This window comes from Amphiprion ocellaris, chromosome 13, assembly GCF_022539595.1.
Source record: "Amphiprion ocellaris isolate individual 3 ecotype Okinawa chromosome 13, ASM2253959v1, whole genome shotgun sequence".
Classification (NCBI taxonomy): domain Eukaryota; kingdom Metazoa; phylum Chordata; class Actinopteri; family Pomacentridae; genus Amphiprion; species Amphiprion ocellaris.
In genome coordinates, this window is record NC_072778.1 from 13,508,308 (window position 1) to 13,524,070 (window position 15,763).

Sequence of the window (15,763 nt, forward strand, 5' to 3'; positions counted from 1 at the left end):
TGATCAAATAATGGAAAGTGCTGACTACAAGCCCAGTTATGCATAAAAGCAACAAATATTTGCCTTGGCAAAGTTTAGAATGTGGTTTCTCCAGTGTGATAGGTACCTGATTGATTTCATCCATCCCGTTGCTGGCGAATTCAAACACGAGTTCACTGGGCTGCACTGCAGTCGTCATGGCAGTGGAGTTCAGAGGGCAGAGACCGGCCTAAAATATCCCGGCTATGACTACTCCAGCTCCTTCTCTGCACAGACTCAGCTTCACTTCACAAAATGGCTTCCCTGTGGTGCTTTTTTTTAATCTGGGCAGTTGGTGCTCTGAGAGAGAGAGACCCCGAGCCGAGTTTCAGAGGATCGCCGTGGCCCAGGTGGGAGCAGCCTCGTCCCTCTCTGACACAGAGGCTGGGCCCCGCTGCGCCTGGAGCATCTACACCTGGCAGGAAGAGAGAGAGAGAGAGACAGATAGGGGCTAAGATCAGCAGACATATTAGATCGCTTTAATTTCACTGAGCAACAAGAGGCAGCTACAAGCAGAGACAGTCCTAGTGGAAAACCTCAGTGTTTATTAGGCCTAACTGGGTTGTGTAAAACCTAGTGAGACCTATGCAGTTTTTGTGGCAGGACAAATCAATCTGGGTTTTCTGTAGATTTGATCCTTGATGCTGAAAAGCCATAACTTTCAGTAGAGAAATTAGACCAGTGACTGATTCCTAGCTCTCTCTATGACAAACTCAAAACAACAGTCACCAGAAAGTAGCTTGGACCAGGCTTAAAACTGACTGGTAAAGTAACTGCCTTCTTGCAAGCATCAGACAGTTATTCTTACTGAAGATGCTAATCTTAATAGAAATATAGGGGGTTTAACGTTGAAATATTTAGAAAGTATCTCATTCATCTATCCTATCACGCATAAAAATGTAAATTATGTATGTCTTCTAAAAAATCTAAGGCTGCAACAGAAAATGTATTTTTTTCATCTATTAATTTGTTGTTAATCTTCTCTATTAACTGATGAAGTATTTGGTCTATATGGGAACAGAAAATAATAGTCACAATCACAATATTCTAGTTTTCAAGGTGACATCTTCAAATAGCTCATTTAATCAGATAAGCAATTCAAAATGTTAAATCTAAGAGCAAGAAAAGTAGCACATTCTCACATTCGAGAACTTGGAAACAACATTTTTGGCCTTTTTGCTTTCATTGTAATTATCGCAGTAGTTATAACTTTCCATGAACAAAATGATTCACTGTTGCAGCAACACATCAGCAGATGTCTGTGAGGATGGAAGTGCACAGTTTGTTCTGATTTAATCACAGACTCCTCTCTTTTCATAACTATCTCTGTCCCTGAATGTGAGACACTCCTCAGCACACTGACCTAAATCATAAGGCTCAGGGGGCTGATATGATGATCACATGAGAGGCTGCTGGGGTGGAGACAATCTGAATGAACCCTCCCTTTTCACACAAACACACACACAGGCCAAGGATCGCTCTCTGATGATGCTCTGGAAGCCCCTCTGCGCTGATGCTCAGGGAGTTACTGTGATCACAGGCGGAGGGGGAGGGATGCTGGTGGTCCTGTACTTGTGTGTGTGTGTTGAGGTGTGTCCCAACAACCCGATACCCAGAGGCAAGTTTCGGGGATGAGGGATAGGAGGGGTTGATGCTGGGTTGAAGAATAAACGGATAAGAAGACCCAGGGGCCACACACCCCCACCATCCTCCTTCTCAGAGACCAAAGAGCTGGCAGGAGTATATAAGTCAATTTGTGATGTTTGGTACCCCCCCCAGCCCCGCTGCAACACTCACTACCCCTGCTTTTCCCACTGCTGCAGGGTGGAGCTTATTTGTTTTGAAATGCCTGTGTGACTGACGAAGTTGCATACCAGGCCCAATTGTATTTTGAAGGGGGTGATAGAGAAGGACGTCTGCAGCTTGTGGGGGCCATGGGGGACAAATTAATTTTTCAGTTTGGTTTGGCTGTTGTCTGGAAAGCATCGCTATAGGAGACAGAAGAGAGACAAAGAAACTAAATCTGAAGGCTAGTGTTTCACTTGAGTCAATCCCTCTTGCTGTCTCTGCTGGGCAGCGTCCATGCCCACCTCTGCCAGAGCTGGACACTGCTGCCATCTGTCTGGAGCTCAGTGTCCCCATCTTCTTGTTATGTTTGTGCTGGGTGCTCTGCATTATCAGACTCAAGCTGAAATGCTGGAAAATATTGTTTGTGGCTTCCAAATTAAGGTAAATGTTAAATTCATGTAATAAATAAACAAATAAATAGACAAACCAAAGAAATAAAGCGGGTGGACGTGTCTGCCTGCTAAATGGCTCTTCATTTCAAATTCAAATGGAACACACATACATTTACAGCAGATGCCTTGATCTGTTCCCTGCAAAGCCAGATGAAATGTTCATCGGTGTGGCTCATATGGGATCACTGTGAAACTGCCATGCCCAGCCTCGCTGCCTCGTCCCAAATCTGAGAAGGCACACACTGCTAATCCAGCAGATGTTCACCGCAACAGAAAATCTTGGTTCCTCTTTTGTAGTTAAGATTGTGTTTTATTATTGGAAATGTATAAAGTCGCTTTCAGCCACATGACTGGGGCTAAATGATGAAAAAAAATTGCAGAAGCCAGTCATTAACTAGTTGAGATGAGATGACAAGAAACTGAGCGTTTTCAAGCATGCTTTATGTTTGTATCTCCAACTTGTTTGTATCTGTGTTTGTGTGCTGTCTTCTGTATTCTGTCTACAGAGGTTGCATGTGTGTACTTTCTATATCCCTCCTGTCAGTGCTTCATTGATCTGGATGGCTCAGTTGGCATGGTGCTAACAGCAGACAGGGATACAAGAGAGGCAGCCATTATTCAGACGCAGCCTGCACATTATCCCCGAGCACACGACAACAGCTGCCTTGTCCCAGCACAGGGGCAGGGTTGTAACTGCACTTACTACGTCATGAAGAGGAGAAGAGGAGGAGAACAGTGAAGGGAGGGATTTTACTGGGATGTTAGTCAATGCATAATAGTCCACAGAGCAAATAGAACGCCTGTAAGTCATTCTGGGTGGGGCCTGCTTTTGACAGACCTGAGTATTTTAGTGTGGTTACCAGGTGGGGCGTCCTGCTGAGGTCTACAGCATGAAAAGCTTAACTGTAGTGTCCTCGGTTTGAATACAACCAAACACTTTTTTTTCACTGCTAATCTGCTGTAAAAAAAACTGAAACTTAACATGCTATTAAAGAACATGTTTTAAAACTGTTATTAAATATACAGAACTAAATGAATACCTTGATAAACAACTAACATCAGCATTAACTTATTTATTGGCCACTTGAGAAAAACAAGCAATAATATATCAGCTAATGGTATTAATATAGCCTTATTATTATTAGCAGGCAATGGCCTATTTATATCCATCAGACACAGAACAAAACTGCCCTTCGTTTGGAGATGTATTTTGGTTTCTGCCTCCTCCTGAGGGAAACATCCATGTTTTAGCACTGTGCTCACCACAGTCACTACCTTGGTCTGTCTGCTGCTGGTCCTGGTTCAGATTTTTTTTTTTTTTTTTGCTGAGAACAGCTATAGCTGCAAATAACACTGATGTGAGCAGTGAGACTGAAACATTACAGCCTAAACTGTGGCCCATGAAACCAAAACAATGAGCTGAAGGGCACTATAATGCTCGTAGGTCTGAGGTTAACTGCAATGTTGAGTGGTTGAGACTGCTGTCACATCACACCTTGTCACCATATCAGCTGTAAAGATAAAATATATAAGTGCAGCTTTTAGAAAGTTATCATGAAGATTTAAATTTTTTTTATAAAATCATAATAAACTGAATCCATCTGTGTGTTTTGTTTGTTTGTTTGTTTGTTTTACTTTTAATAAAAACAAGTAGCTGTTAGTTCCTTCCTTGGGCATCTGAAAACCTTAATCAATAGGCAACAGTTCACAGAATGTAAAAAAGTGTTTTTGACAATTCCTTAGAGATTAACTGGACTTAGGCAAACAGCTTGTTTTGTCTGATATACAATCCAAAATCTAATGGTATTCAGTTCAGTAAAGACCTCAAAAACCATACATTTTGAATTTTAAAAACTGCAATCACAGAATTTATATATCTTGGTTTAAATATATTTCAACAACTATTTTATCATCAAAATGGTTGTGAATTAATTATAATAAACATAACTAATGTTACATTAACTAATTGTATGACACAATGCAATGTCAGTTAATAAAAATAATAGCAGCAGCCTACATATTATCAATAATATGGATAGGTGATAGGATGGCTCAATCATGTCATGTGACCACAGTGATGGGACTGTTTCCATCAATCAACTCTCCTCCGGTGACTATGACTGCATGTTACTCAGTGTGTGGCTGCCTGGTGTGCAGCAGACTGAGGAGGACTATGAAGCAAGAACTGGCCTACTCCACCCCTACAGCATGGTGACTGCCAGTCGCAATAACAACCAATTAGAGTCAGGATTCATGAACAAATGGAGCATTCCCAGAAGGCCCGACTTCCCCCGCTTTAGTCTCTTCAGCTGAGCTCATTGTTGACCATGAAAGGAGGTAATTTAAGCCAATTGAATGACTACGCAATGACTCACCCTGCATGTGGTGAGTGCAAACATTGCGAGATGCAAGAAAAGGACCAGGCAAACTTCACGTATCAGCCATTTTCAGCTCAGGTTACAAAAATACAGGTTTCCTCAGGTGAATGCTTGTTCAGCAGGGCACTGGGATGGTTATAACACAGTCAAAGGACTTAAAGAGGGGGACAGAAAGTGGAAGGCATTCCTGGTATTTGAAAGCTTTTTTCCACACAGGTATAGGTGGCAGAGACATGACGTGTACAAACTGAAACAGAAAGAACTCAAAAATCTCTCTGCACCCACTAAACACCTACAACGCTTGATGTGACATGACAAAGACAGTGATTTTGTCATCTCACAGAGTTGAGAGACATTTCATTACCAGTACAAAGAAATCCTTTATGGTACACAAGTCCTAAAATGGTTTAATTTCCCAGTTTAGCTATGCAGTGAAACGGCAATGTGCAAGGTGGCAAAAAATGTATGGGCTTACCACCACCACGTTATTAAATGGTTGTCAGCATGCTGTTTTTGCAGGATCCTCTGGGTTCCTGTGAAGGAAATGACTCAGTGATATGAGGCTCAAGCTCGTTCCTGGAGCTCTGTGATAGCCCATACGGGCATCAAGGGATCCCGATCATCGTTTTCTGGACAGCAGTTCCCTTTTGTTTAGCCCAGTCGTCATTAAACTACCCACCAGTATGGAACAATAGCACATTTAGTGCCAAGGAAAATTGCTCAAACACCACAGTTTTGCAAAAACATGACTGTAAAAAACACAAGACTTCAAGAAAGCACAAAAAGTGTTGGTGAATTATAGCAAGATCATACGGCTGAAATGAAAACGTGCTTGCTAATTCAACAGAGTAAGAGGACAGCAATTAAGGGGGTGCATCAACGGCAGACAGAAAAAAAACTCACAGAAGTGGTTTTCATCACTGCTACAACACTTTTTCAGCAACATAAAAACGGTTTTGCATGCAGTATTTTCTGTGCATTCTACATTTTACTCACCACCGAGTGTTACACAATACGGCATGTCTCACCATGTTTCAAACTCCAACTCAACTTTACTGAGATAAATAAAGGAGTGCTTTCACTGGAATCCAGAGACCACACCATGCGTGTGGCGATAAAATGGCAGAAATGGGCACAGAGGCAGGCATAGACACTGACAGATAGCATGCAGCAGCAGAGTACAAGGCATCAGAAACACGGACAGCACTGCGCTTGAGCCACCACTCGCTGTGTCTGTACTACACTAGGAGGCATTGGCTTTGCCGTTCCAGGGCCAAATGAAGACTGAAAGAAAAACGTCACCTCAAGCACAGGCTTTCAGAAAGAGAATGGAATTTAATCTCATCTCCTGCGAACCTTGTACTTTTCCACTCAGGCTTCAGGCTCTGGAAGAAGGACCCATGGCTTCCTGTGACAACAGTTGTTTGTGCCAACTAACACACTATCAGGTATAACACTGGGCTTTTTATGGAAGATTAGACATTACCTGTAGCAGGATAATATGGTCTGGAGATCAGGGATGTAAGCTTAGCAATGTCCCCAGAGACAGTTCACAAATGTCCTCTGAGACCAGATTCCATTTCTCTTTTGGTCATTTTTTCATTCCAGTATGCTTGACACATGTCTCCTTCTGAAAGATGACATGCTGTTCTCTCTCCTACATGCCTTTCTAACATGCACTTTAATATAGTAAGGCAAACTGGACTTTCTTGTTTATGGCACACCAGAGAGCTAATGACAGATAGAAATAGCAGTGACATATTTTAAAACTGGGTAGAAAAAAAAACACCCACAAACTGACCTGTGAATTTTGCACTCACAGGAACAGCATCGCTGAGCAGTGGGTTTCTGCTGCTTCCTGTCTGTTAAACCACACTCAGAAGAAAATTTCTTCCTCTGTGTAAGAGCGGAAAGTTCTCAACTCCCCCTCCTTCCTTCTTAAACAACATGCTATTACTCTGGCAGATATGAGTACTGTCACACAGGTAGCATTTCCTACATGAATAATATAGTTACTGGATGCATCTGAGAGAGTGACGTTGTAACAAAAATGATTACGTTACACGAGGAATATTTTTAGATAATGACTTACTCTGACACATAATTGTATCCTGATTTGGTTGATAAACTCGCAAAAAATTGTTTTCGCCTGCAAAATTCTAAATTTCTAGTATTTAAGTGCTGAAAATAGTTTTTACAAGAACCCAAATAGAATATATTAGCAATATTAGCAAGATGATGAGACACTATTTGAAGATGATCTGCAAATGGGATACCCTTAAATTATCTATCATCTTCTCACATTTTCAAGTCTGCTACTCCCAGGGTTGATAATTACAGTGATGGTGAACTGAAGAGGATCACAAAGGTCTCTCAAAGCCACACCTGCCATTTGCAGACATTTCTTCCCCACAATGCTGACACAAGGCGTGCAAAAAAAGACAGCATTGCTAACCCCCAGACACACATCCCTAGCATGGCCCCATGAGTTGGTTTTACACAAATTCTCAGAACAAACTACAAAGTTCCTGTCACACAGTCTTCACTTAAAGGTCAGAATGCAAGACAAATTTATCAGTACGCAAATGTGCTGCGTGTGCAATTAAAGTACCCCGCAAATTTCTAATGCACCACTGAAAATAGAGGCCCAGAAGCCCAGACCATTCATTAACAATGTGAAAATATTCTGCTCACTTCTTCTCAACTTAATAGGAACAAATATTAGGCTTAGAAGCCCATCCAGATTCCAAAACGCAATAAATCCCACAAACAAAACAAGAGTCATTAAATCCTTCTTGGCTGTTATCCTGCTGTCTTATCAGACGTGTAAGAAATACAATTTTTTTTCACAGAGAAGCATGTTTTAGAAGGAGTTCTTTGGTATAAACTACCACCAGCAGCTTATTGCTATTATGTGGTAACAGGCCACATGTCCCACGTAGGAAGAACCGCTGAATTGTGAAAACAAGACAGGAAATTGCAGCAAAGTTTTAGAAAAGACATCTGCACCCAAAAACATCACAGTTTGATGTACTGGATTAGCACTGGTTTAGCAATGTGCATATGTAGTGGGGAAAGTTTCATCTTCTCAAAACTGCCACCCAACGCAACATTAGCAGCAATACTGCTGAAATTATAGTGAAGCCGGATCTTCCAGCTGATATTATCTGTCACGAGAGATGTTTGACTGTTTAACAGGTGAAAGTTAAGCAGGCAAAAAATGTGAAGCTGATGTCTTAAATGTTTTCTATGTTACGCTTGGCCAAAAAAAAGAAAAAGAACCGACTACAGGTTTGATAAGCGATTTGTTATTATTAGAGATTAGCATGTCCAGGCATTTTACCAACCAGAGCTTGATCCACAATTTAACTGGCCATCGGATCCCATTACTGTCCACTGCACAGTTTAATGTTAATAATTATTTAAATTGGCTTGTCCAGACAATGTCATAGCACTGGTCTAACCACTAACAAATGACAACACCTTCTGCTATGTGGATCAGTATTACTGTAGGCCTCTGTCAGAGTTGCTATGTGTAGTGTTGTACCTGTATAGAAATTGAACTAATATTAAGCATTGCTTCTTATTCATAGATTTTGCATATTTGATAACATTGCAACCTGTTTTTGAAAGGACACTTCTTCTTTTCACAAAACAATGCAAAGTAGCAACAAAATGTTGGCATAGCTCAGGAGACTGTAGGTAATCATTACTGGCATTAGCTACTTTATGAACTACTCTGATTACAACAGATCCCCCATGACAATGTCCACTGAACTCCTTAACTAAATGACATATGTCCAGCTCAAGCAGATAGAACAGCTTGTCAATTACAGCCCCGTATTGAGTGCATTGTGAGTTCAATGGATTCAATATTATGAATCTCCCAAGCAGTTTAAGTCTCAGCTGGGGTGAATCGTATAATTATTAAAAAAAATAATAAATCACAACAATGATTCCATGACAAAAAAATCAATGGTTAGGAGAGAAAGCATACAAGCCTATGCGTGTGTGTCAGTTGTGTTTCACTGCCCTGGTGATTCTTTTCTTGCAGACATTTTTGAAATGTTTCATCTTTACTCCCAGACTCTGCTGTTGTTTTGGCTGCTGTGTGGGAGCGATTTGATGCATGACTAGACTGGAAAAGCTAAGTTCTCTCTTTTTGATACAGTAAGGAAGCCTCCCACAAGCATTATACATGTACAAGAGGCAAGTGCATAGAATCAAGTCTTTGTAAAAGAAAAAATACAAAATTAGAAAATTGCATGCAAAGGCTCCTAAAAACCAAAGCTAAATTTAAACCCTGAAATAATTATAAAAACAGGGATGCAGAAACTGCTTATTCTAACACCCATCTCTGATGTGTTTAAATTCATACCAATACTAATATGTCATGGTGCAGGAATACTGGCAACAAGAAGAGAGAATATCATACCCATAAAAACACCAGCAGCATACTCTGAACAACACTTTAAAAAAAAAAAAGGATAACACCCCTAATTCTTTCTTCAACTAAAAACCACCAAGTTAATTTTACCCCTGATTGCTGCCATCACATTACACAACACAGCAGCTAATTATCTCAGAAGGAGAAATTCCACTTGGAGCTTGTATGCTGTATGAACTTTGCCAAGATACTTTCCACACTGCCTTGCATCACACAACTAGGTACATGTTCAGATGGAGCACAGAAATCTTAGGGCTCCGAGTCTGAGCCAAGGCTGAACAGGGGACCCGGCTGTTGCAGAGGAGGCTGCATACCAAACAGGTCTGGACACAAGCGGGCTGATGTGTCCACCCACAGTCAGGCATGCAGTAATGTGTAACAAGCAACACACCTAGAGATGGAATAGAGTCACACAGAGACAGAATAATCTCCTGTTTCTGTCTTATATCATAGACTTTGTGTCAGGCCGTCCCTACAGGAATACTATACTGGGAACTAAGTTTTTTTGTGTCATTTTTTGCAGAGTCAGATAAAAGCATTGATACCACTCACATATCTATATGCAAAATATGCATTTAGAGGTACAAAAGGATAACAGGTAGTCTGGCATGGTTCAAATGTACAAGTATTTGAACAAAAAAAACAAATGAGCTATAACATGCCAATTTCTGAGTTGTACAATTGCTAATAGGGGGATTTTATGATCTCTGAAAAGAAGCAGACTAGGTGTTACCCCTATTTGTAGTTTCTATGCCAAGCTAAGTTAACTTTTTCCTGTCTGCAGATTCATATTTAGCACACATACAGCATGGCATGTTGTAGTACACTGCATTTATTAAGTATTTACTGCATTTATTAAGTATTTATCTTAATGGTTTATCTTTGGTAAAGGTTAAAGAGCTGTGAATCATGCAAAGTTGCTGCTTTAGTAAAGCTGTTTGTAAGACTTTTATTTAACAGCTAATAACAACTAAATCAGCTCTTCCCATCTGATCCCCTATAAAGCCTCACAGATAGAACCACTCACACTGAGACAGCTTAGCCCCTTCAAGAGAGCTTATCTGATTTCACACAATTGGATACTGGGTCAGTGTGGTATTAGATATCACTGGTCAATGTTTCTATCTAATCTTGAAGCCAGTAAACGTATGCCTCATTCCTGGATCTAAGGCCAGAAGTGCAGAGTCATTGCATTTCAAGATGCCAGGTGCATACTTCAACTACAGAGGAGGAAAAAAACTGTTTAGCTATGTGACTGACTTAACAGGCCTAAACTACAAACCATGAAGTCACAACCAAAGCTTGGATTGCATGCTTTAGCTATTACAACATTACTTGTACTTCAGATACTTGAGCCTGTTATCTTGTTATGTATTCTACAACTATGTCTGACCTTCACTTCAGCTGTAATAATGTTAAAATTAGGATTAGTGTTCTAATACCAACTCATTTAATCTACTTCATATATTCCGGTTGCTACAAACATTAATGAAAAGCTAGTTCCACCTATTTGGAGAAGTGTCGGAGATCTGTTCAGGAAGCAGAAGGTTACTGTCTGTCCAGGCAGGTCAATATTTGAGAACGCTTTATGAAATACACTTGTTTATGATAGTCAGGCGATGAGGAAGGTACAGCACGGGTGCAGGAGATGAGGACAATAAACTACCTGCTTAAAGAGACAGACGTGTTCAACATGGTTATATAACAAAATATGTACATGGTGTTATTGCTTAACCATTATGGGGTCTGTAATAATTACATGCGTGTGGAAAAGGTATAGAAAGAAGATAAGTGTATGAATTTAATGAAATGACTCTATAGCTTTATCAGGAGGATACACACATGACAGGCTCATGTGAACGGTAACCTTTGCTTCTATAGTACTTTGAATAAAGAGGCCTGACAGGCAGTCTCCTGAGGGGCTGGTGTTATGTTGTTCTGATGAGAATCACAATGCAAAACGTAAAGGTAAACAAGGAGTGGCTGTTGCTTAGGAACAATGCAGAGGGAGAGGGCTTGTAAAGTAGGCTCTATGGTGCAAGACAGAGAGAGCAGGTGGGCCTCATTCAGCCCAGCAAAGGCCCAGTGAGTCTGTGAGGACACATGTTGAAGACCATGACAAGCACAAACAGATCAATGAATGGATTTTCAAACTGTTTATACCTTGGAATAAACTGCTGAATCGTAAAAATTGTTCAGCATTTTTGTGTAAGTGAGGACATCTTGGGTCACAACAAGAATTTATACTACTTCTGTGAAAATGCAACTGCCAGAAACAGCTCAAGAAAATTTAACAGTAGCTTAGTCATAGCGATGGAATAATCAGACAATGTTATCATCCACTTTCTTGCAGGGAGTTAGAAGAAAACAGTAATACCACATAATGGCTGTACACCATGAAACTACAGGGAGAGTCTTGTTAAATTAGCTTAGCATGAAGACTGGAAACATGGGTAAACCTCTACGTTGGCAACTCTTTATCTCACAAACATTGTTTTAACACTTTGTTTTCCTGAAGATTTTACAAACAAGACTTGTTAATCAGTGAGTTTTGTTACCTTTTGTACAGAGCTCTCCAATTCCAGTCATTATGCTAAGCTGACCAGCTGTTGGCTAAAGTTTTATATTTAACGGACAGACACTAGAGTCTTCGCAATTTTGTCTGCAAAAAAGTAAACACTTTCCAAAATGTTGAAGTACTGCATTAAGTAAGAGTAAAGTGAAATTGTTATGTAATAATGAGCAGCTTGGAACACTCATTTAGCTGAAATATAGTTGCACCATAGTCTCTGTTGACTTTTTGTCGATGGACACATTTGTAAAGAAATGATTTTGTTGTTATAGAATCACTATCATGTATACACATAGCTCTGTATGTATGCACTGATGTGAAAACTACGGACCAATTATGGAATTCTTCTGTTATGACAAACTTTCACAAAAAGGGTACCATCCTGCTTGTAAATCTGACTCTATGAGAACCACTTAAGGCTACATTAAATTAAATGCATGAGAGTCTGTCACACTCCTTTTACACTTTGCCATCAAGTATTTCACTAATACAAAGAAAAAGGCCATGAAAGGGAAGAAGTGGCATCTCAATCGAATGAAAGCGAGTATTAAGGAAAAGGTGTGAGGTCTGAAGACAAAAATAAATAGATTAAGAAATATCTAAACTTTGGCTCTGGCCTCCATAACTGAGACCTTTCCATTCAGACAGCAGTTCAGCAGATCATTGGAGTGCTGGAGTCATTATGGGCATGGCTAGTTTTCCATATGAGAGCTGGCTGCAGGATCTTCCAGACACAGACACCACTGCAGCTGGGTGTCTGGGACCAAAGCCTCCGAAAACCATGTGGGAAATCAATTTCCCTCTGTGCCTGGGTCAGAATGCCTCTTTGTACCAAGTGATACTGCATTAAAGCAAAATTCAAACGGCTGAAAGTAGCACAAGGGAATTGAACAGAGACACCAGCTAAAAGTATATTAGTCTTATGTTCACTTGTATCTCGCACTGAGGAGTCTATTTTTGCATGATGTCACCTCATGCAGGGCGGAACCCATGTAATTGGGGGATAAAAAACACTGCACTGTGAATGTGTTAAGGCCATGGCATTATACAGTGCTAGCATTGCTGTCAGTAAGTTGTCAGCTAGGAAAGACATAACTGCATTATTTTCCTGTATTTACAAAGTATATAGTCACAAACGACTATGTCTCAAATGAAGGCAGAGGCCAACTGAAGGCTGTAATGGAAATTTTAATGATGTTCTGCATGCTGCTTTTATCTGGAGCAAAATAAGCTTGCACCTCAAACCTGCCTCCACCCACACAAGCTCAGTGAGCAACTTCTATGACAGATAAACTTTTATCAAGATATGTGCGTCATCATAATTTCCATGTTAAAGTTTTTCACAACAGATACTATTCAGCTTAGCAATAAACACTAAATGAATAGTCAGTTCCATGACCTGCATGCTAGTAAAAGGAAAGTAAATTCTATACAGTACTTTTCAGTGCAGCTTTGTAATAGTCCATAATTCATGACTTGTATACTTATTCTTCACTGTTTCTATCTACTTGCTTGATTACCACCTGACAGATTTACACTGTTCACTAAGAAGCAGTCTGTCACTCTAAAAATGTATGGGAATCACTTTGAATCCACTTTCTTGTGTAATTCCAGCATGAGTGGAAGAAATATTCATACCAAGTTATAAACGCAATTTAAAATACTTCATCACAAGTAATGGTCCATGTCAAGTCCTCATGAGGTGGCAGACTAAAACTATTTTAGTGATGTTCAGCTATTTATTATATTTGTAGCTTAATGTTAATCATGTATCATTTTGTAAGCACCGTGTTAATGTTGTAGCTGGTCTACATATAATTAGTTTTTATCAGTATTACTCACTGAGTGAGTCAATCCTCTAATAATGCAATGTATTCAAAAACCTTCAGTAAAACATACACTGAGATGTACCAGATTCAACTAAAGCACAGATAAAATATGTATGTTCTAATACAGAGTAGTTGAGTTGATGTACTTTGTTATTTTCTACCACTGAGCATGAAACACTGCCCGACAGCCACGTTAAGAGGCAGACTCTGTGCCCTGACCAGCATGGTACGTTGCATAATCGAGAGACTTTATCAAAAGGTGTGACCTGATATTCCACATATCATCCCTCTCGCACTTTCTTTCTTACTCACTCTTTGTCTGAAAACATGATTCTCTTGTCTTTCACCTATTTCAGCCAGGTGGGTGTTATCAGTCTCATGCACCTGCCCACTCGGTCTGTGACCAAAAAATGGTAACAAGTCGAGGCCGGGAAGTCACATCTTTCACAGCTTCTGGTGGAGTTAACGTGGTGTTAAGGTGACAATTTGAAGACGAGTCTTGATCAAAATGTGTGATGTATGAAACTAGTTGACACCGTGTATTCAAAGTCTTTTCACTTCACTAGATCCCCTGCTAACGTAACATTCAAAATCTCAGAAAGACCTAAGCTTTGTTGTTTCTAATGTTGCAGAAAAAGCAGGATTTTACAATCACCGAAAAATCCCTGATTACATCACATCCTTTTCAGTTCTCAGGAAACAAATCTGAAGAAACAAAAAAATCATCTCTGATTCTCTGTCACAAATCAAGATAAATGGCATTTTTCATTACTGAAATGAAATCTATCTGGATGGAAGGACTACAAACCTTTTGTTTAGTGGGCTCAGTGTACAGATGTGATGAGCACAGCGCCTGTTCGACACACACTGCAGAAAACCAGACTGCCAGTCCCAGCATGCTCTGAGTATGAGATAGTTGCAACATGGGATACAGTTACTCAATCGATTTAACTTCATTTATCAAGGGAGGGTTTCCTGAGTACCTGCAGCACATTAACACAGATACACATGTGGCTTATAGAATGAATACAGAATGTGCCTTGCTCAGTGGCACAGTAACTGTTACAGCAGAGGAGAGAGTTACACATTAACTTTCCCCACCCAGATTTTTCCCAGTTGGTCACAGGAGTTCAGTACTTCCCATCACAAGTCTACTTCTCCAGCCTTCAGGCCTGCATCCATTCCAGAAAAAGAGTGAGATGGAAATTAAAATGGCAAAGAAGAAATGGAGAAACTGACATGGAAAAATGATGCAACTCCATCCTTGAGCAATATAAAGCAGCAAGTATGCAGGGGCTCTGATTTTGCCTTGTCATATGAACATTTTCCAGCCAGGTTTATTTAAATGCAGTGACCGTGGGGAAACAAGACGTGTGTATCGACTAGTTTCATTGTGAGTCTGATGGTTTTCCACAGCTGCCTAAATAGACTAGGCCATAAGCAGTGGTAGAAACAAAAAGAATCAAATCAACAAGCTGTAAATAAGATATAACACTAATGGCCACCATATATGATTGTAAAAACACGCCATTAGATTCATCAAGAAAATCATGGCATGTCTTTGGTTTCAAATACCTTAACAGTCATAACTTCTAAACATAAAACAAATTGACAACTATTTCTTTCCCTTTTTTACCACATTGTGCCTAAACATGGTGAGTTGAGAGTTGCTCATGCCACTGATGGTCAAACAGTACAATATTTAGTAGTCTTTCTATTACCGATGAAGAACACTGTGTACTTGACCACATGAAACTGACTTAACTGGAACAAATAGTTGCTATCTGACCATACACAGTTAGCTCTGTGTTTATTCTTTTCCTATCAAGAACCTGTAACCTGAAACTGAAAAAAAGCTTCTATTTTTTTTACATATCTTAGCATGCAAGAGCTGTAGTAACAAACTAAACCCCTCCTCCTCTCATGCCCTTCTCTTGCAACGCCTCCATCATCTTGCCCAAGTCTAATGATCTAATTACAGGCTAAGACTTGTTGACTTTGTATTGAGAGAAGAGCCAACCTAACACTACTGTCCAGCCCACCTCTGTTCTTTATCAGTCCCTGTTCTTTGGATGAAACACACAAAGTCTCGTTAAACAGCAGCTATAAGAAGAGCTCATCCCCTAAAGCACGAGGGACTCATTTACAATCCAAATCAGCGTGGGCATAGAGTAAGATGAGAAAGTCAGGTAAGTTAGGTAAAATGCAAAATCAATAATGCTCAACAACAAAGCCATTGACTCACAGCATCATGTGCTGAAGCTATAGCCGGTATAAAT

General features: G+C 40.1%; 1 protein-coding gene across 4 annotated transcripts in view; it reads right to left on the reverse strand.

Moving 5' to 3' along the window:
- elf1 (E74-like ETS transcription factor 1) overlaps nt 1-15,763 on the reverse strand; it is a 39,306-nt gene that overhangs the window by 10,811 nt on the left and 12,732 nt on the right. For 3 of the 4 annotated variants that reach the window (XM_023272662.3, XM_023272661.3, XM_023272664.3), the window contains exon 2: nt 107-433. In XM_023272662.3, coding sequence (XP_023128430.1) covers nt 107-178 — 72 coding nt within the window. In that variant the 5' untranslated portion in view covers nt 179-433. Of the gene's footprint in view, nt 1-106; nt 434-14,292; nt 14,386-15,763 lie in introns of all 4 variants that reach the window. The other variant, XM_023272663.3, reaches the window with a different exon arrangement.